This window comes from Vanacampus margaritifer, chromosome 1 (assembly GCF_051991255.1).
Source record: "Vanacampus margaritifer isolate UIUO_Vmar chromosome 1, RoL_Vmar_1.0, whole genome shotgun sequence".
NCBI lineage: Eukaryota > Metazoa > Chordata > Actinopteri > Syngnathiformes > Syngnathidae > Vanacampus > Vanacampus margaritifer.
In genome coordinates, this window is record NC_135432.1 from 1,707,774 (window position 1) to 1,730,110 (window position 22,337).

The following is a 22,337-nucleotide window of genomic DNA, read 5'->3' on the forward strand; positions in this document are numbered from 1 at the left end:
AATTACATGTTAATGAGCCCCTAGAGAATATTGTGACCCCTTTTGGGCTTTTGGATGGTTCTGAACAGGCCATTTCAAAATAAAATACTACCCACGGGTTTTAAAAAAGTCCGAATTGGCCTTTGCGGGCATTTCCTTGCACACAATAACTTAAATTGTCCACCAGGTGTCACTATTGTGTCCATTAAGTGGCAACCTCTCATTAGAAATTCTGTATTTGGACACACTTTGGAATATGCTCATTGAAGACTGCAGTAATAGTGAGAAATAAAGATGGATAACAAGCAGTGACGACAAAGAACTAACTAGACACTACGAAGCAGTAGAGAGCAAGCAAGCAAGCAAGCAAGCACCCTGGCCTTTCTTTGCAACCCCTCACTCGTTTAAAGGGATACTTTTGCCATTTTCAACAGTAAAAAGTTAATATTTGATCTATCATGAATTTGATAACATCATTATTTTTCATGTACAATTAACATCTTTAAAAAGGCATTTGAGGGCTCAGGTAACAACCAATCAAGGCTCAACTTGTAAACGTTAGGTAATCGGTGATTGGTTGCCTGATCATTTTTCAGTCGACAGCAAGTGGCAAAATACGTTTTTAAAGGTGTTAATTGTACATGAAAAATAATGACGTTATCAAATTCACGATAATATAAAAATATTAACTTCTTACTGCTGCAAATTGTGAAACTATTTAAGTATTTAAGTTAAGTTTCAAGTTAGGCTTGGCCACTTTTTTTTTTTTTTTTTAACTTTTGATTTCAAATTTAATATGTTGTTTAACCCTTTCAGACCCGCATTTAAATTTCGGTTGGGCAATAAAAAAAAACAACACACTTATTTTAACTCTTTTCCCACATAAGAATAACATGGAAACGTTTTTTTTTTGGGTGGGGGGAGGGCGGGGGGTATATCTCATGTTTTTATTTGTAATAGTGGACGCCAGGATTGTATGGCTGTAATGTGTTGTAAACTTCCCAAACTTATATGTAACATTTTTAACATAAACATCATGCAAATCAACTTATGTTTGTGATTGGTTAGCTAGGATCCAATCATAAAAAGGAAGTGTTGACATCATCCAAATGATGCGTTTTTATTGGTTTAGACACGCAATTACGTCATTTCCACTGCGATCTTCTATGAATCCGAAGGGGTTAAAAATGACAGCAATAAAATGGTGGTGTGGCCCGAATGCTTGTTGTTTCACCAACTTAATCATGATCAACAATTGTTCCATTCAGTCATGTAAAGGTGGACACGTTTTAACGTGTTTATTTTTACTTAGTTTTTGCACAAATGTGAAACATGTCTCTATGGCAATCACGATCTTCATATTCTTATTTCTTTAAACAGATTTACTCATACAATAAATATTACACACTTTTTTGAATATTAACTATATTTATATGTATATCCCAAAGACACATTGTTTTTCAGTGTTTCCATGACGACAGCATTTTATGTTAGGCAACACTTTCCTCTTTATCTTTGGCTTTTTCGTGTTTAAGCGGTAAATAACTGTACGGCGGCACATCAAAATATACTTTGTCATCAAAGCATGAATCATCGGAAGGTGCGGCGAGGCAAGGCATTTTGAGGACCAGGCCCGTGAGCACGCCTCCGACGGCCGCCGCCGCTATGGTGGAGAAGATGGCCGCCACTTGGAAGAGGGCCTGTTCTCGGGCACTGCGGCCCAAACCTGGCTGCAGACCAGGAATTAAAGCCTGCAGCTCAAGCAGCTTCGGATCTCCTTCTCTGGGGGCTCTGTGCCTAAAAGTCTCGTACAAACTCGGGCCGTAGACTTCCTCGCTGGCCGTCACGATTGCACAAATCCCAGCCATGCAAGATATGAGTCCCGTTAGCCCGTGTAAGTTATGAATCCCGCATTGATCCTGGATTCGGAAGCGACGTGCCAAGACGGGGCTCAGGTACTTGTACCCCAGCATGCACGCCGTGCCGCCCAACATTCCCAGGACGTACGCTCCCGCGGGCGAGATCATCATATCGACGGAGGCGCCGACCGTCACGCCGCCGGCCAACGTCACGTTCTGGATGTCGGCCATGCTGAGTTTGCCATTTTTGTTGAGTAGCGCCGAAAGCGCAAAGGCGGTGAGGGTGGAGGCGCTGAGGCCGATGAAGGTGTGCAGGATGGCCCTGTGCTGGTCGTCGCCTTTCAGGGTCAAGGCCGAGTTGAAGGAGGGCCAGAAGACCCAGAGGAACAAAGTCCCCATCAGGGACAGGAGGTCCGACTGATAGCTGCTGCTCTCCTTGGCGTGACCTTTATTGAGGCGAGGTCTGTACAGCGCAAAGGTCACCCCCAAGCCGAAATAGCAGGCAAAGAGGTGAATCAGGATGGAGCCGCCGGCGTCGTTGATCTTCAGGTACTTGAGCACCGCCCACTCCGTCAGCGCAAACACCGGCACCTCCAGCAGCGCCATGACCAGCAGCTGCAGCGGGCTGGTCTTGCCCAGCACCGCCCCGAAGGAGATGAGCACGACGGCGCAGGCAAACTCGGCAGTGATCAGGTTGATCACGCCCAGCTGGATCTTGCCGTCGTGGCTGAACTGGAAGTAGCCCTGCACCAGAACTGCCCATTGGATGGAAAAGGTCGCCAGCAGAAAGTTGAAAACCATCCCGCCGAATCCGTAGTGGCGGAAAAAGGCCAGCAGGCATCCGAAGCCGATGAATATCATCACCTGAATGTCGGCAAAAAAGGGGTAATCCTTGTAGACGGCGTTGCCCATGGCCTCGGTCCGGTTGCTTTGGAACCTGGCGTCGGCGTGCTCGTCGTACGTGACAAAAGTGACAAACAGAGCCACAATCGTCACCTCCGCGGCCAAAACAAACACGGGCAGCTTCAACCGCAGGCCGCTGCCGCCGGCTGACTTCATGGCGGGAGCGCTTGGATGGAATGGCAGTTGTTTTATCCCAAGGCAGGATTATCATTAGCGCAGATAAGAGAGGACAACGTTCAAGTCCGCGCGCGCTCAAACACGTTGAGATATTCAGGAGCTTGAACTTTGCCTTGGCTCGTAAAAATGTCTTGCTGTTTGTTTATTGAGATGTTCGGCTCCTCGTGTTCTAACTCTGAATGTTCCCACTTGGATTCTAACAATATTCTCTTTTCATATTTTCTCTTCTTTTGGGAGAAAGCTGGGGGTGGGGGGGGGGTTAGCTCAAACAAGCCATACGGTAATATATGTATCGCTGCGGGCCTCGTTACAATTATTGGCAGACCAATTTTTTTCTTTAGGGCCCATCCCGATATCGATTATTAGCTCTTTGACTGCCAGACGTTTTCAGAAAAGGGATGCCGTGGGTGCCAGTCGATTTAAGCATTTTGACTGATCTTTCAAGGTCCACAGAAAATTATGTGTTTGGACTATGGAAACACACATACTACCAAATGAAAGATTGGACTCTCATCGTTCATCAGAAAAAAAAGTTTGTTTCTACCTTATTCCGTTTTTCAGTAATCAACAATAGAAAATGGTTAGTTTCACCTCTGTTTTGAAACAAACGTCTTTTAACGTCTTTGGCACTCCTCCATAGGATTTTACTAAACGTTATTTAACGTTTTTGGCAGTCAAAGAGTTAGTAGTCAAGGAGGCCGATAACCGGTTTTTCAAGCTGACATTCATTTGCAGTAAAAAAGGAAATATTTTGCGTCAAAAAAATTAAATAAAAATACTTTGCTGAAATGCCATTAAGTGTGTTTGCTGAAACAACTTTTAAAAACTTTCAAGTTTTTTTTTTGATTTTAAAAAAATATTTGAAAAGAATTGCAAGGAGCTCATCAGCATGTGTTCAACTAAATGAAAAAAACAAAGTAAATAACTCCCTAAAGTTTTCTACTGCAAATAAAGTTTTCCAAAAATTCAACATCATTTCCTAATTTTAACAAAATGTTTCATTTAAAAAAAATAAAAAGTGTAGGGAGCATCATCTTTTGTAAAGTACAGTAATGTGGAAATAAATAAATAATTACATCGATTGAAAAGTTCCCTTTATCTCACTGAGCGACAAACGCATGCGAACGTAGCAAATTTGTTTTTTTTTTGTCAGGGCTAAAAGATTTCAAATGATCTTTGCAGACAGTGAAAAATGGTCTGAACATGTTCAACATTTCTTTGCAACAAGTAAAAACGGTCTGTGAACATCTTACAAATCCTGATGAAAACCCCAAATTCGCTACGTTCGCAAGCATTCAGCGCTGAGTGAGATAGCGGCGTTAGCGGCGTTATCGGCCTTCAGATTCATCCAAAAGTCCATACTTGTTCAAATGACAAATACCGGCACCGATAATCAATCCATTAATCGGTCTATCCTTAGTTACAATATACATATCGATACAGAGCCGTCAGAATCGATATCATTCGTAACGTTTCTGGAAGTTGTTCCTTACTATGCAGTGCGCATACATATTGACCGGGCACAGCTGGCGGCAAATTGGAAGCGCTGCTCACATTAGAAAAAAATAAATAAAAAATTGCCATTCAGCATAGTAAAAATATCCTTTGAGTATACATATGACAGTTTTAATGAAAACATATGTAATGTCAAATATCAGGCTATGAATGGCCTTGAAGGCCACGTTCCGGGATACACGTGTATCGCGATACGTATCGTGAGATTCGTGACCCCTGTGTCATGATACTCATTGTTTCATGAGGTTGTTGGCAATACGCAGCCATTGAATTTATATTACATCATAGTTTCAATGTTTTGTTGGCATGATTAGTAAATAGTAAGTCAAGAAAGGCGTGGACGGTTAGCGACTTGGAGCTAAAAACAACAATGGAGAACATGACTTTGGTGCAAGAGCAGACGTCATCGTTTCTGGCACATTTTTCCGATTTGTTTGAGGGTTTAGGGAAGGGAATAAACCGGACACGGTTATCTCTCTTACACAAGCCGCGAGCACGTGACGACAGCAGGACGCCGCTCAGTCCATCGGGATAACGATTATCATTCTTACACAAGCCGCGGCTTCAGCGCTGAAACATTTTGAGTGATTTTTTTTTTTCCTGGCTTTTGGATGACCTCGCAATGCATCAGCGGGAGCTGGATTGCTTTGTTTGACTCGTGCGCCGACGCAGACACGGCGTCTTGATTGCTTTGCTAGGTCACGTGGGCGTGGCTTACAATAAGATCAATTGGCTTCTCACTATCAACGGTTTTTCCTGGTCTTAGTCATGACCTCTTTTTAAAGGCCGTGTTTTCACAAATGTGATTATGCGCATGGCTAATGAAGCCACAGCAAATATTTGTGCAGGTTTTGCAATTCAATTCAGTACATTTAAATAGTTGGGCGGGACACCCAAGTAAACTGGCTACCACCTGAGGAGAGTTCACCAAAGTTCAAGTGAAAACTTGTCAAGTTTTCTACCTATTCGACTGGCTTGAATATTTACTGAACAGACTTGTAACATCTCCAATTTTCCACAGTAGATTCATGACGCCACTTTTTGATCTTTATAATAATAATGAATCAAATTTATCGGCGCCTTTCAAGACACCCAAGGACACTTTACAGGACAGAGTAAACTAAACTAAGACAATTAAAAGCAAACCCCAAAATTTGGGCAGGGAAAAAAAAGAAAGAAAAAAATCAATACCATAAAAAGGACAAACTGGCAGGAAACATTAAATGGAATATAAGTCCGGAATAGGTGTGTTTTGAGTTTTGATTTGAAGGAGGAGAGAGAGTCACTGTCAATAACTGGTAATGAAATGAAACAACACAAAAACCTTTATTGACACACACACATTTCAATTTGTATTTCTAAGTCTAAAATGACATATTTATTTACATGTTATTCTTCTGTACACACTCCACCTTCTCACTCACTCACTCACTCACTCACTCACTCACTCACTCACTCACTCACTCACTCACTCACTCACTCACTCACTCACTCACTCACTCACGCACACAGGTGCGACATTGCGATGCACTGGATGGGAAACTTGATCTGTGAGCTTAATTACTGTAAGTGAACTTCACAAAAAAGCGTCAATTCACTTCACATTCATTTGCATATTTTTATAGCAATTGAGGCAAGGTTTTATCTCTAAATTTTACAATGTCTGACTTTGCTTTAGGGCCGTGCAATTAATTGAAATTCAATTACAATTTCAATTATTACACTCCAATTACAAAATTGGCATAATCGTAAACAAAAATAAAATAGTATTAATACTAATTAAGAGTTTATTAAATTTATATATTTGCATTTTTTCCATTTTTAAAATGAAAATTTTAATAAATTGTTTGGTCCAAGGAACTTTCGTAATGATAGCGTCTCGAAGAAATTCATTTGTCTTATTATGTTTTACATGTTTAAACATGTTCTTGTTTTGTACCAAAAAAAAAAAGATTTTCCTAATCGTGATTGCAATTTTTATCAAATGAATCATGATTCACATTTTCTTCATAATCACGCATCCTTACTCTGCTTGCCAACTATAAATTAATATGACGTTGATGTTGAATTTATTGTCATCACTTGACCTGTGTGCCTCCATGCAAACTTATTACAGACAACAAAGAGAAATAAACATTTTTAAGATGAATACATATCGAAATGAACATTCAAACAAGAAGCTTGTATGACAGAATAAGAAAAGACAAAAATATTCTTCATGAAGGAGTGGGAATCGAAGCAGAGGTGAAATGCGGTCGAATGGGGACGGGGCCACCTGCAAAGTTTCTCCTTGAGGGAGGTTTTGTGAGAGCCAGTTGACGCCTGCGGATCAAATATATTCGGGATGTTCAGGAGTAGATGGTAATGACCTCGCGTCCCCCCCCTCGGACCAGGAGAACCCGGTTTAGACCCTCCGTGAGCACCTCCAGGAACTCCATGTCTGCAGGTCTCAGTAAAGGAGGACAAAGACTAACATGATAAGCTGGGATATGAAAGATGGAACTGCTTTACATGGTCCTTATTTCATGATGACGTTTTTCTTCAACGCCATCAAATACTCCTTTTGGCAGCCAACCTGTTCCAAAAGCCTCCAAAAATGGACCGTTTGTCCATTTGCATGCATTAACGCAGACACGGACCGCAACGGTACACACGGCAAGGATACAGTTTTCTTCACCCGTGCGATTTTTCGGGGGTCCGGGCATGTTGAGCAGAACGAGCTTGGCCTCCTTGGACTTCTTTGTGATGACCTCGTTGAGCCGCAACGCCGTGTGCATGCGCCTCAGATCGGTCTGGTTCCTTGCGCACGAGAAAAAACGGAAACACTGCATGTAACGATTCGGATCAAACCGTTGGTCACGGGGAGACATGCTCGTACTCACAAGTTTTCCCATTCCCTGCAGAAGCATGGCGCGAGGGAGAAAATAACATTTGAAATACAAAGAAGACAAACACAAGAAGCTGTAGGCCCCTTTCACGCTGCCCATCCAGCTTTTTCACCGCTTTCCTCAGCGCGTGCAGTACCGATATTGAAAGGAGGTTGAAAGCAGCCAGGAAGAATTCCAGTGTTGTACCATAAATTGGGTTTCCATCTACCCATTTTTATTTGACTTTTCAAGAAATGCAAAAAATAAAACTGAATGGAAACGCGAAAACTTTTGCAAAGAAGTTTTTGCGCTTGGAGGGGGTGGATTTGGAAGCGTATTGAAAAAAAGAAAATGCTAATTTTATTTTGGCGATGGAAACACTGACAAGACCACATACACGTCGCATGTTTCCATCAGATATGACGTCACATGTACATTTGTAGTCACAAAGCAATGGCGGCCGATAAAGTAAGGTATGTTTGGGGGGGGGGACCAAACAGAAATCTTTTTGGCATTAATTAAAGAAGCGAATTTTAATGCTATTTTAGATGGAAAACAGCAAAGAAAGGTAAACTCATACGACGTCATCGCACGGCACTTCCTGTTCTTCTACTTCTTTTAAATGACTGCTGGATCATCATCTCTATGGTGTATAGCGCCACCTACAGCAGCGGAGCGACCTCTCAATATTCGCAAAAGAAGAGCAGATGGAAATGGGCAAAAGTCGCACGTCTGTTTTGCGCATTTTCATTAAATTCGCTTGAAAAATTGGAAACAATTGGATGCAATCCTGACTGTGGTTTTAGCAGAGGGCAAACGGCACCTTGGTGTAGTAAGGGGATAAAGGGAAGCTACCAAAGGCGGCCCATTGATATTTGACTTCATCAAGAAGCTTATAGGCTACTCACGGTTTCATGCTGAAAGGGTCTTTGCCCGCCCCCAGGTTCTTCCCCTTGTCAACGTCCTTATTGTCCGTCCAGGTGTTTCCACCCCCGGCCGGGGCCGTGAGGCTGGTGGGGCTGGCAGGCGTTGAGGCGTTCTTACTGTGGATCAGCTGGACCTGTTTGGGGTTGGAAACAGACGCCGACTGAGACGGGGGACATAACCACAGTGTGGCACTCGTCAGCAAAGGCGTCAAGTCGGTGTCCAGTGGCGCGTGTCCTCCGACTGAGACGGCTGAGCTGGATCCGAGCCCAGCTGACTTTGGCTAAGCGCAACAAGTCCTCCAACAATAACCACCATATTGGTCATTTTACCATGCACCAAAATACGATATATATTGTAATTTAGCGACGTCTATCGGCCATGTTAAATAGCGAAAAAATTGAGACTCGAACCCGGATCGTCTGGTCATAAGACTAACGTCTATCTCACTGAGCTAACCGCACAGTAAAGATTTTAGTGTTCATTTTAATATGTATGTCAATTCGCTGTCACGGACTAATGCTTGGGTTAAGGTTCGGCTTTCTGTGAGGTCGTACAGTACACGTTTCGTCTTCACATGGGACACTAATGGTTGAGATTAGGAAAAGGCACAGTGAGGTTGTAGACCAAAAACATGTAGTCAACACTAAAACAATCAGTGGACAAATAGCTCAGTGAGATAAACACTGGACCAGGTTTGATGATCAGTTTGGGATTTAAAATGGCCGATAGAGGTCGCTAAACTAAAATATGTAAGACTTGGTCGTCATTTGGCACCTTTTCAAAACGACCTATATGGTCGTATTCATTTGAGGACCGTCTCGGTCAGCGGCAGGGTGCACCCCGAACTGGTCACGGACCAACCACGACATATTTAGACCAACGAGCGTTCACATTCGCATTCTCGCCCACAGACGGTCTTCAATCAACTCATACTTGCAACGTTTCGGAACGCGGGATGAAGCCGTAAAGCTGAAGCTGCAGAAAAGCCATGCGTGCACAGGGACAACATTCCACATAGGAAGGCCTAACACACAATCCACACTGACTGCGAAACGGACGCGGGGCGTTTTGCGTATGGGTGCACACCGCAAGCGCATTTTCATGAAGCTGAAGAAATTACACCAGGAAGTCGAGCGTCAACATCAAGGCAGGTCCGGTATATTTCAAAATAAAACCGTTTGCGAACTCATGTTTTGGGCGAGGGAAGCCAGCTAAGTACGTAGCATCACATGAGTCGGACAAAATAACATAAACCGTACTTACCCATGGTAGAAGTCCCAGAAATAATGTCCAAAAGCATTTCGTTGTGACAACAGGCAAGCGTGGCAATTGTTTACCAACAGGACCCGATATACACGGTTGTTATCGCGTGAACTCAACTTTCCAGGGTGAACGCCCGTGATCTTGTGGTCTGGCGGGTGCGGATTTGCTCACACAACGCACGCGGTGTGAATTGCAGTCCGTGCGGATGCCGTACGGAAAACACACGGCGTCCGTTCCGCAGTCAGTGTGAAATGGGCGTAATTCGAGATTCCAACAGAGAATCTCAGAACTGTAGATGTGGTAGCCACTAGGGAATTCTGCTGTGCCGCTTGCCCTCTTTAAGGGTTGCGGGTGAGCTGGAGCCGATTCCATCTGACTTTGGGTGAGAGGTGCGATACACGGTGAACGGATCAGCAGCCAATCACAGGCCAAAGTCATGCATTGGAAGACTATTAATTGCCCACGTGTGTCTGTCTTGAGTTGTGCCCTGTGACTGTCCACCAATCTGAGCTGTGCCGTACCTCTTGCCCACCGTCAGCCGGCTCACCAGCAACTCAACTCTACTAATCAAAGAAAGGATGGATAATTGACGTAGTTGTGTGATATTGGGACGCCATCCAAGAGATCAACCGGAAAAAAACAAAACAGTTCCGATGGTCAGTACCTCCTCTTCTGGATGTTCGGCCACTCGGACTCCTTCCTCAATGCTGTGCTGTGAGCGTGAGGCGAAGGATTTTTTACGCCGGATGGACCCACGCGATGAATCCGTTATGCTCTGAATCTGTTGAGTTAGAAAGGAACGCAATGGATGATTGCCACTTGCTCATTTAACCCAGGAATGTACTACTTGTCTTGCTGCCGACCAATTCAATTCATAGTCGGAGATCATACTTTTAGGACCCGCTGCTTTAGTAACAAAATTCACCTTTCTTCTCCAATTTTTTTTTAGAAACGCATGCTTACCTCTCGCTCCATTTCATTCTTAGTCAGATGCATCTGCTTGAGGATTTGTGAGCGTTGTTCCATTACTAGTGTCTTTTCGTAGGTGTAGGCTGAGATGTCACTGTCATGCTAGGATTGGAAGGCAAAGTTCAAATGTGCAACTAGCATCATATGGTGGGTGATGGTGCGAATGGATATATGTTGTAAAGACAGGACTACATCATACTGAGAGTCATTTCGGTTACACGGATCTACAAGGAGCCGGGCAGAAGTTTTGATCAAGCTCTTGTATTGCATGATTTCACACTTTCACCAAAGTGCTTGTAATACCCCGTTGTGCCAAACCCGCTTCTGCCGTGAATTGATGCTCATTAAATGAAACAAATAAATAAATGGAAGGCTGTGTAGGTGAGTTTACGTGTCAGTCTCACCATCTCCACCACTTCCACCTGAGCATCAATTCGCAGGTGATAGAGGAAAGTTAAGACATCCTTCTTCATCTGAATACTGTTGTCGTCCATCTGAGCCACGGTGAAAATGCGCATCTTGCACTTCCTCCACACCTGCAGGAAAAGGAGAGCACCAGGTGAAGACGTATCCGACCTAAAGAATACTTGACAGTCTTGCATTTGCCACCTTATGCTGACGCAGCAGGAAGGGCAGAAGCATCAACATGCCTCCATCATGGACAATCCACCACACATCAATGTGTCCTTCGGTGAAGCGCTCTCCATTGGACGGGTAGCTAGAGATGTTTTTGGGAACCAACAAGGCCAAACTGGCCACTGTGGTCTCTCTGACCACTTCTACACAGTAACGGGAGGAAAATATTTGCATTAGAGAGCGACTAGACCAGAGGTGGGCAATCTCGGTCCTCGAGGGCCGGAGTCCTGCAGGTTTTGGAGGTTTCTCACTTCCAACACAAGCTGATTCCAATCAACAGGATCATTATCAGGCTTATGCAGAGCTTGCTGATGAGCTGATCATATATCAGCTGTGTTGGAGAAGGCAACATGCAAAATCTGCAGGACTTCAGCCCTTGATGCCCACATCTGGACTAGACAAATGGAACTGTCTGTCCTCGAGTTGTACCCGCTCAAATGTGGGGCTGACTGTTCAAGTAAAATACTTCATGTACAGTATTTCCACAATGCCCAAAAGTCTTACATTTTCTCAAAAATCAACGGCGCGCCTAATAATGAGGTGCGCCTTTTGTGTGCACCGAGTTCCAAAATCTGTAAATGTTGTGTGCTACTTTGGTAAGCGCTCCATTTGATTGACTGTATGGGAGCATTTCCGCCGACACGTTGCTTCTATACAGGAAATGCGGTCCTGGTAGAGGACTGGCAGGCATGATGACAACCTGAAAGACTTAAATGAAAGATGACTTCATCTTTCATTTGAGTCTTTTAGAACCTGAAAGACTCAAATGCTCACATACAGAGTCAGTCAAGTGGAGCGCTTAGTGAAATACCGTATTATTAGGCGCAGGCATGGTGAAACATACGCTAGCTTAAAACATGGGCTAGCATATGTCTTTAAAAAGGCAACATTGAACAATGTATTCACGTTACTTTCGATCAACCTTCATCCACAAATCCCCAAAGTCCTCATCTTCTGTATCTGAAACGAACAGCTGGGCACAACCTGAAAGACTCAACTGACAGATGATGTCCTCTTTCATTTGAGTCTTTCAGGTTCTCATCATGCCTGCCAGTCCTCAACCTGGGCTGTATTTGGATGGACGTCTTGGTGATTTTGCTTTATGAGAGCGAGTTAGGCCACAATTTGTGATTGGATTGTGCATGTTTGGGTTAATGTGTCTGCTTGCACTAATGTTCAAGCTTCCGCAAACGCCAACATCATTTCTGAGGAGACGCACGGTAACCAGACTGACTCTGACAATACTACAATTATGAGAGGGAACCCGGCGTGTTTGATGGAAAACCTGCCGAGCTGTTCGTTTCAGATACAGAAGATGAGGACTTTTGTAGATGAAGATTGATCGAAAGTAACGTGAATACATTGTTCAACGCTGCCTTTTTAAAAACATACGCTAGCATGCATGCTAGCGTATGTTTTAGCGTGAAAGCATGCTACCACATGTTTTAAGCTAGCGTATGGTTTACCATGCTATAATACGTTGCGCCTTATGTATGTGTTCAATATAGAAATAGTACCCGTAACTGAGACTGCGCCTTTCGGTCGTGAAAATACGGTAATACAGAATATGCAGTAGACGGTGGTCACACCAAATTGACAAACATTAAATATAGTGAGTGCGTCATCAGCAGTAACTTACCAATAAAGTTTCGGAATTGTTGGTGGAACTCGGGCTGTTTCCAGTTCCGTGGCCAGCTGACCATCACAGTGTTGTGCTTCAAACCTCCAAGTCCTCCAACCTGGATCAGGTGGGATGTCCCATCTCTCAGATTGGAGGATATGACCACTTGGGGGAAGCCCTTCACCTTCTCGGTCTCCATCAGCTTCCGCAAAGACTTCAACGTGGCAAAGAATCAACGGCATTCGTTAGACATCGGAACAAACTATGTTTTCACTTAGTGGGATGAGTGACAGAGACCTGGTCGGCCCTTTGTGCTTCAGTATAGTTGTCAAGAAACTTTCCTTGAACAGACGTGCCAACGATAGTGAGACCCTTCCCTGCTTTCAGCTGATTGGTCAACGAGATCAGACGAGGCTGCTCGACATTCTGCTCGGCATCCATACTGACAAGAACCAGGATCTGCGGCCTGAGCAGAGAAATGAGTACTAAAGGAATATAAGAGTTTGTGTGAATGGGGGTGAAATACAGGATGTGTGATGCAAGTGGGGGTTGCAGGAATGGAATGTTTCAGAACAAAGGATGCTAATTGCAAGGGGAGATGCAGAGCCGCGATAAGCTCAAAGTATGTTGTAAATCACATTTGTTTTACACCGGGGGGGAAAAGTACAAAACAGGAGAAGCCATCCAGTGACGCTGCGGATGAAGATCGGCCAATGAAAAGCAAGCTAAAGTTAAACTGCAGAAAACACGTAGCCAATAGAATAATGTCAGGATGCCTTTGTTTCTGTGTCATTTAAATACTGTGTAGTATAACTATTCACTGGGGCAACTCGGATGAGACTACGCCGGCTGCTTGAGACAGAGACGTATAGAATTGTATTGATAGGGACCCGGGACCCCAGCTGTTTTGTATTAGATTTGAGTGTTAGGAATAAATCCACTCGTGTGTGAAAATGCCGGCTTCCTGATACCTTTCTATTGCAGAACGAGCACGCTATTGTTGGATGGGTGATAGTTTGGTAAGGTCACGAATTGGAGTCAGATTATTAACTTGAGTTTATATTAATATAGAAATAAATTCCAACAGTACGCAGCTAGAGCGCAGCCAACGTGACCACAAATTGAGCATCAATTCCAGTAAACGATCACAACTTAGCTTGATTGTGACTGACCTCCAGTTCTTGGTATGTGGCGGCCCCTCCTCCAACCTCATGAGAGCAAATCGAGCAGCGCTCAGGGAGATGCCGCGGATTCCATCACCCCACTCTTTCTCAGCTCTGTCACACCGTATTTTCTTCGGTTAGCATGTGTGCCTCAAAGGACATTTGCATTTAGTCTCCATCACATGATGACTTACTTACCCGCAGAATTCAATGTACTTGTAGATGCAGGTGGCAATTCCCATGGCAATGATGGCATAATACCAGGAACAGATGAACATAAGTGATAGACACAAGCTCATGCCCAAGAATGATAAAGCCCTGTGGGGGACAATGCATTGTGTTTTTGATCAAACTGGTGTTTTCGGGCAGCCTCACAATGTTATTTTTATTATTTGTATTTTGCTTGCAGCTTGGCTAAGGTTTTCCATACATTTCAGGCTTCTAGTACTCGCTACCCGCTTCTTAAAAGGAACCCCGACTGTAATGACAAGTTTGCTCCATATGATTTATTTGGTTGTTACTAACATAAGTATGAGATTCATTTTTCAAAAGTCATTTCCAGTTTAATACATTTTGTAGGAACTTTATTTGTACGTACGAGGCCATTGTTATTTATTTATTAATTTTGTTATTTATGTGCCAAACGCATTCTGCTCAGTGACGTAGAATGGCGGGCTGGCTCGAGCAATGCAAAATGGATATAAAGAAAGCGAGGTAAGACTCGTCGCGTTCCTAAAGAAACATGCGATCGGGAGAGCTCTCGAGAGCACGGCGTGGGGGAGGGTGTGGGTTTTATCTGTATACTTTGGCTTTCTCTCATTTTATGTTCGATATTGCTTGAAATCGACATTGTTCTGGAATTTATCATACCGTTTTTATTTATAATCATTTTATGCTTTATGATGAGTTAAAAACTGGGTTAGTGAGTTAGTTAGTTAGTTAGTTAAATGAAGATCCTATTCAGATTCCTTCATCTATTTTCTGTATTGCTTATCCTAGAGTTAGGGTCACGGGTTTGACTTTGGGGCGAAAGGCACGGTACACCCTGGACTGATGACCAGCCAATCAGTGGGCATCTTTACAGATTCTCAGAGCAAATCTTGCACAATCTTGTTACCTTGCTAGTACTACAATAGCATTATCCAGCCTTTAAATAGCAATTAAAAGTGATTTACTTATTAAAAATAAACATGTAGCTCACCAGTGGTAGAACTTAAAACGTGGTCGCCAATTAGGTGTCCTCAGTAAAGTTTGCAGCGCACAGGCAAGATTAACAAACATGTAGCACATCAAGAAGAACCTGAAAAAGAGAAAGCATCAGTTCAACATGAACACGTTGTACATACAGCAGCCGATATTTGGCTTGGCAGCAGAATTACATGGAGAGGATCGGTGCAACGGCATCCAAGGAGGCAATGATGATGCCAATCTCACAAATGCTAGCTGTGAGCAGGAGGGCCCAGGTGGGCTCCCCATTGGCTTTACCATGTCCAAACACCTGCGGGGATACAAAGAAATAAAGAAAAGAAAGAAAAGGGCTTGAGTAAATCACATCACATTATCCTCTTGCAGAATAAACATTGTTACAGTAAATGTATATCAGGATAGAAGCGACAAAATATGAAGTGTTAAACTAAGCTCACGTTCATCAGAAAAAAAAAATCAAGCCGGTATTAGTGAACTCACTCGAAGGAATGGGATGATCCCGTCTCTCGAGATAGCCTGTAGGAGGCGCGGCGCTCCGGTCAGACTCTGGAGTCCTGCGCCACAGGTGGAGAAAAAAGATCCAAAAACAATGACCCACGGAGACGGCCACGCGAGAGTCCCAATCACCAGGTTGCCGTTGACCCCTTCGCCAAACCTGCAAGGTGAAGACCAATTAGAAATCTTAAAACAAATATGTAAGAGTTTACGTGGATTTTGGAGGTACTGTAAAGTTTAGTAATGGGTCCAATAAGTGGGACTTACTTGTCCCTCAGGACAACACCCTCGATACAAGCACCAAAGAGCACCACGCAGGACATATCTGATTCAGAAGTCCACTAAGGAATATATCTTTGGAAATGTTGAGAAAGTAACGACAAACAAACGCTTGGCTCTTTGGAATCCACTCGGATCGTGTTTATTCGTGACTATTGCTTGTGCTGCTCTGCGAAGGATACACACAGTAGATGTCGTGGTGATGGCTGCAATGGTGCCGATGGGGATGGACTTCTGAGCGTCACGTAGGTCTCCAGAACGGTTGGAACCTGCCATGATACCTGGGAAACAAGGTAGGAACGATGACCATTACCGGCCAATTTTGAGATTTTTGTGAGCTTTTACGTCCAACCTTTTAATGTTTTAGTACTTTTGTGCAACTTGCTGCTCTACAACAAGGAGCTGAATAGCAAAATTCACAAACGGGTTTTGAATGGTAAACATTTCCAAGGACATTCTCTTCTATGTCTTTCTGTCACTCTTCCAATCTTGAAACTTGTTCATTACACTGTCTGACGCTCTGACCACTTCCTGACGGATATTGTAGTGCCGCTACGTGTGATCAAGGATGCACACAGTCACTGATTAAGTCTGATCGCTTTTGAATCAAAATAACAGCGGTGCCAAAACACAATCAACACAAGCTGCTGTTAGCCGCAACCTACGCTCATGCATTCCTCAAACGGACTGACGAACAGAGCCCAGCTTTCCTCAACTGCCACCTCCCGTCTCCCTGACGTCACATCCTACTTAACTGGCCCCACCCTCAAATACGAGTGCGTGTCGGCTGAGCAGCGATGACTATATTTGGTTCGTCGCCGTGCGAACTGTGCAAGTGATGGACGAGCAGTGTTGCCAAGTGTATGATAACTATCGTATTTGTACAATCATTTGTCTCTTTGTGCGATCAATTATCCTAAAAAATGGCAACTGTACGATAGTATGACCATTTCATTTTTTGGGCTGCGAAACTGAAACTGCCAGATTTTTTGAGAGAAGAAGAAGACAGAGAAGGAGAAAGAGAGATGAACAAAAGCAAAATGAATGTTGTTTAAGGAGACAGTGAGGAGGGACGAGAGCAATAAGCGGCCTCACCCACGAACGTAGAGAAAAGACTGGGAAAGCCAAGCCCACTTTGCCGGCGGCAGGCGTAGACGGTACGGCCTTTTTCCGTTGTTGCGGCTTGCAACACCGAGCGGTTGGCTGAATTCACGGTTTTAAAAGACCACAGCAAATAAAAAAGGCACACTGAAAAACTAAAAAAAAATGTGGCGCCTCTAGGTCTCATGATTAGCTTATCAGTTCCCACCAGTCATTTTGTGGGGGACACATATTAGTCGAACGCAACTGTGAGTTCACGACAACCTATCCTCTACTGACTCAACAAAGTTCCGAGTGCCTGTGAGCGCTATTAAACACAAGAACAACTGTATTTTGGCAATGGCAAATCAATGTGCTTGTTATTTTGGGTATGAGGGGTGTGCGATAGTTTCCATCAATATACGATCATTTTGAGTCAATGGTACGATAATCTTATATTTTCCACCTGGCAACGCTGTGGATGAAAGAAAATACGAAACTTGCGGCTAAGATTTAGTAGCGATGAGCCACTGCTGCTAAATGAATGTTGAGGAAACACTTCTGTATGCATTATTGTTGACATTGTTGCCCAATGTCAACGACAATGATATGGATGTAGCGCTAGCATGCCTCTAACCTTTTTTTTATTATTTTTATTATTTTTATTTTTATTATTATTTTTTTTTTTTTCTGGAGATGCATGCCTCTAACCTTTTTTTTATTATTTTTATTTTTATTATTTTTATTATTTTTATTTTTATTATTATTTTTTTTTTTCTGGAGATGCATGCCTCTAACCTTTTTTTTATTATTTTTATTTTTATTATTTTTATTATTTTTATTTTTATTATTATTATTTTTTTTTTCTGGAGATGCATGCCTCTAACCTTTTTTTTATTATTTTTATTTTTATTATTTTTATTTTTATTATTATTATTTTTTTTTTCTGGAGACGCATGCCTCTAACCTGTGACAGATGGGAAGTATATTCCCACCAGCAGTGTGAAGAAGCTGGTGATGTCAGCGAGCACAAAGCGGTTCGTGCTGGAAGCAGAACTGTCTGGGTCCACTTGGGATGCCAGTCCTCTCTTCTCGACGATCATTCCTTTTTCCAAATAATTGCCAAACAGGTTTTCTGGAAGAGGAATCCAATGAGCTGGTCTTTTTTGGTAAATGGGTCATGCAATGACACTCGAGGCACTCGTTACCTGCCAGGATTCCACTAGTGACCCCTGGAATGCCTTGTATCTCTGTGACGTTATTGTCGTTGAAGTAGTCATCGCAAGTGGCGTTGATGTACTCGGAATCACAGAAAGAGCGCCACAGTTTGGTGGTGACCGTCTCGTTGTCAATTTCAATGACCTTTGCGCAGACGTCATATCCTTTGGAGGCAAGGGTTCGATTTCCCAGGAGGCACACGCTGCAAGGAAAGTCAAGGACAAGGAACCGCTTTCAGACACTCGTGCCACCACAAAATCCATCATCAGAAATGACCATTAGACTGACGGGAAGACCGGCGGGTCAATGGCGGTCTTGATGACTCCTCCATAGACAGCCAAGATGGAGAGGATGACGCAAGCGAGGAAGCCCAGCGCCAGCTTGTTGACGTATTTCACCCCCACGAACACCACCAGAGACATGAAGCTTAGAACTATGGTGCCGTACACCCGCATATTATTTAGGAGGGCGGCCTCCGCTTCCAGCCCTTCCAAGCCTTCGATCTTGAAGATGGCCGCCTGAGGAATAATATAAATCTGACAGATGGGAAGATGGGTCAAGGCAGGAAAGAAAATGGGCAAGGTGTGGAGGATAACGGAAGAGAAAGGTGACACACAATACATGTGTTCATCTTCTCCTTTAAAATGCAATACAGTTTGATACGGTGCAATACATAAATGGGGATACAAACAACCCCAGCTATAGTAAGTGCTTAATTGTTTGCTTTAGACGATCTTGTCCTGTATTGTATTGTATTACATTCTAATATTTGAGCCATATTGCAATATCATGTAGAAAATTCCAACAAGTTCCAAGTGCAGGTTCTGCGTCGTGGTAGGAAAGCAAACTATCAATATTCATTCCATCTCTCAACAAACGTTTACAGGCAGCTTAAGTAAAATCCAACTGGCACGCCGACAATGTTAAAGATGCTCAACCATGACTGAACATGTAAGCAAGCATTCGTACTGCGTAATGTGCGTAGCTACCCAACTCGACTGTATAACTGGCACGCCTGACTGGAATGCAGCCATTGCTAATTCCAATCGAACTCTCCAGTTGTGACACGTAACGTCTACGATAAGCGTAACTGGGTCATTTAAGATCTTACACAAGCGGTGTTGAATAACGCACAAATGCTAGCATAATAATTGCTAACTTACCAGCAGGATTTCAATGCAACCGAGGATGTACATAGCACCGGCAAAAGTGGTTCCCAAGTAGAAGCAAATTCCAACGGCGCCACCAAACTCGGGCCCAAGTGAGCGAGAGATCATGTAATAGGAACCTCCAGCTGGAAGAATAAAAGGTCAGTCAGCCAGAGAGAGGTCGGTGTCAGCTAAGTATTATTTCACACTTTCAGTCCATCCACTCACCCGGCACAACTCCGTTCGTAGCAATGGCACTCATGGAAATGGCCGTGAGCATAGTCTGATGGTAAAAGAAATACGTTTGACTGGAGAACAAAAAAGGCAGTAGATGAAAGAACTATCAGAAGAACAAGTGAATTGATCTACTTTCTGAATTTGCCGTTTTGGAATGTTGTCATAAGGATGGTTACAAACAACACTACAATATTTTGCTAATAACCTTACAACAAAAATCAGATTCAAATCAAATACTTTTTACAGCTTGTGAAATGGTCTCCTTGCACTAGGGTCAAAGTAGGGTCGTGACACCACAGCTCGAGCTTCCTACAGGACTGGAGAGGAAAATCACCATTTTTCAATCATAAGACTCGTCCAGCGAGTCCTCGAGTTCCGGACGAGTTCCGGACGAGTTACGGAGGAGTTACGGACGAGTTACGGACGAGTTACGGACGAGTTCCGTTCCTACGCCGGCGATGTAAACTGAATTTCGACTTCAGTCGTATTTCACCGTTAAAGTCGATAGTTACTTCAAAATTCTTTGTACAGTAATTTATTGACTGCCAAAAACGTTAAATAACGTTTAGTAAAATCCTATGGAGGAGTGCCAAAGACGTTGAAAGACGTTTTTTTCAAAACAGAGGTGAAACTAACCATTTTCTATTGTTGATTACTGAAAAACGGAATAAGGTAGAAACAAACTTTTTTTTCTGATGAAAGATGAGAGTCCAATCTTTCATTTGGTAGTATGTGTGTTTCCATAGTCCAAACACATAATTTTCTGTGGACCTTGAAAGATCAGTCAAAAATGCTTAAATCGGCTGGCACCCACGGCATCCCTTTTCTGAAAACGTCTGGCAGTCAAAGAGTTAAAAAAACATATTTGTGCCAATTGAACCAATATTTCGTATTTCCGCACTGACATTCATTGCTGGAGCTAATGGAAACTTCAAGACGCAAATGTGAAACGCCTGATGGCGAGCCAACCTGCCCGATGGACGCCCGTTACTCGAGGTAACGACACAACTTGAAATAACTTTAAAATGGTGCGATCACTGTGGGAGATTAACGAAAAAGAAGATGCTACGCACGAGGCACAGGCGCCGTGAAGTTAAAACGCCGTAGTCGCGTACGACATTACTCGAGGACTCTCTGTAGTGCCATTTTTGTAGAAAACGTTTGGGAAGTGAGGACACTAATTGTTGAAGCTTTGTAGGTGGAATTCTTTGGCATTCTTACTTGCTGTACAACTTCAGAGGTGATGTTGTTGTATTTTGCACGTTTTCAATGGGAGCTCGGTTTGGACTGCTTCCACGCATGTCTATCACTCACACTCATTCAGCACGAAGCCACACTGTTGTAACATACAGAAAATGGCTTGGCATCGTCTTCCTGAAATAAGCAAGGATGTGCCTGAAAAAGACGGAACCTACGTTGCTCCAAAAGCGTCCAGCATTAACGGTGCCTTCACAGATGTTATTCAACTCATGCCATGGGCACGAGCACACCGCCATACCATCATAGATGATAACTTTTGACCTTTGTGCGATGGTCTTTTTCTTCTTTGGGCCGGCGCGCACACAAAGCCCATAGTCTCCCAAAACAATCTGCAATGTGGACTCATCAGACCACAGCAGACTTTTCCACTCTGCGTCAGTCTAGCTTGGGCCCAGAGAAGCCAGCAGCGTTCTTGGTGTTGTTGATACTCGATATGACTTTCGCTTTGCAGAGTTTTTAATTTGCATTTGTCGGTGTAGCATCAAACTGTGTCAAATGTCAAATGGTTTTCTGAACTGTTCCTGAGCTCACTTGGCAATATCCTTTACATAGTGATGGCAGTTTCTAATGCAGTGCTGGAATGAAAGGTCTCGGGTATTCAATCTTGGTTTTCGTCCTTGTTGCTCCCATGGAAAGATTTGTCTAGATTCTTGGAATCTTTTGATGATTTTATGGACCGTAGATGCGAAATCCCTAAATTCCTTGCAAATCTACGTTCAGAAAAGTGCGGAACCTCGCCACCTCTTTGCCTGTGAATGATTTTTGGGGATGTGTCTTTTATGCATATATCTTGATCGTCAGTCATCTGTTACTTCTGTCCCAGCATTTCTTTTCAATGTTGTAGGCATCAAATTCAAAATGATAGAACATTTTCAAATAAACAAAAATGTTCATCAGTTTGTACATTAAATATCTTGTCTTTGTAGTGGATTCAATTGAATACAGATTGAAACGGATTTGAGTAGTATTGTAATCTGTTTTTGTTTTATTCCCTGTCCCAACTTCAAGGAAAACGTCATGAACCACAAACAGCATATACACATTTGTTAAATAAATAAAATCTATATATTCATCTTATTTTTATGCAATTTGGTAATACATATTCAACAAATGTCCTTGATTTTTTTTCTGCATTTCTGCAATTTTGTTTGCTTGTGACACCAGTCAGGCTTACACAGTGTACTATTTATTGTCTAGTACAGTGGTTCTCAACGGCGGTCCTCGAGTACCCATCTCCAGCCCGTTTTTCACGACTCCCTCACCCAACACAGGTGTTTCAAACGACCAGCTAATCGGCAAGTTGTGCATGACGCCTGATAACGATCCTCAGCTGTGTTGGCTGAGGGAGACATGGAAAACAAGCTGGATAGGGGTACTGGAGGACCGGGGTTGAGAACCAGTGGTTTCGTCGTCTGTTCAGTTTGCTGACATTATCAGCGTCCACGTATGCTTTCTGGTGACTCATAACCGACTCGCAATTCTCAGTAAATCCATTTCTAAGCACTGCAGACATTGTGGGAGACATTCTTTTCTAA

General features: G+C 43.2%; 1 protein-coding gene across 2 annotated transcripts in view; it reads right to left on the reverse strand.

Moving 5' to 3' along the window:
* Positions 1-1,262: 1,262 nt before the first annotated feature.
* slc12a5b (solute carrier family 12 member 5b) overlaps positions 1,263-22,337 on the reverse strand; it is a 36,126-nt gene continuing 15,051 nt past the window's right edge. Inside the window, exons 5-26 of one of the 2 annotated variants that reach the window (XM_077567911.1) lie at positions 19,534-19,588; positions 19,321-19,451; positions 18,446-18,693; positions 18,148-18,359; positions 17,907-18,074; positions 16,042-16,140; positions 15,848-15,905; positions 15,566-15,740; positions 15,259-15,377; positions 15,081-15,179; positions 14,078-14,197; positions 13,889-13,993; positions 13,014-13,182; positions 12,735-12,930; positions 11,069-11,238; positions 10,864-10,995; positions 10,454-10,561; positions 10,155-10,271; positions 8,209-8,360; positions 7,316-7,330; positions 7,086-7,232; positions 1,263-2,766 (exon numbers count right to left, since the gene is read on the reverse strand). In XM_077567911.1, coding sequence (XP_077424037.1) covers positions 1,470-2,766; positions 7,086-7,232; positions 7,316-7,330; positions 8,209-8,360; positions 10,155-10,271; positions 10,454-10,561; positions 10,864-10,995; positions 11,069-11,238; positions 12,735-12,930; positions 13,014-13,182; positions 13,889-13,993; positions 14,078-14,197; positions 15,081-15,179; positions 15,259-15,377; positions 15,566-15,740; positions 15,848-15,905; positions 16,042-16,140; positions 17,907-18,074; positions 18,148-18,359; positions 18,446-18,693; positions 19,321-19,451; positions 19,534-19,588 — 4,092 coding nt within the window. In that variant the 3' untranslated portion in view covers positions 1,263-1,469. Of the gene's footprint in view, positions 2,767-5,735; positions 6,874-7,085; positions 7,233-7,315; positions 7,331-8,208; positions 8,361-10,154; positions 10,272-10,453; positions 10,562-10,863; positions 10,996-11,068; positions 11,239-12,734; positions 12,931-13,013; positions 13,183-13,888; positions 13,994-14,077; positions 14,198-15,080; positions 15,180-15,258; positions 15,378-15,565; positions 15,741-15,847; positions 15,906-16,041; positions 16,141-17,906; positions 18,075-18,147; positions 18,360-18,445; positions 18,694-19,320; positions 19,452-19,533; positions 19,589-22,337 lie in introns of those variants that run through there. The other variant, XM_077567901.1, reaches the window with a different exon arrangement.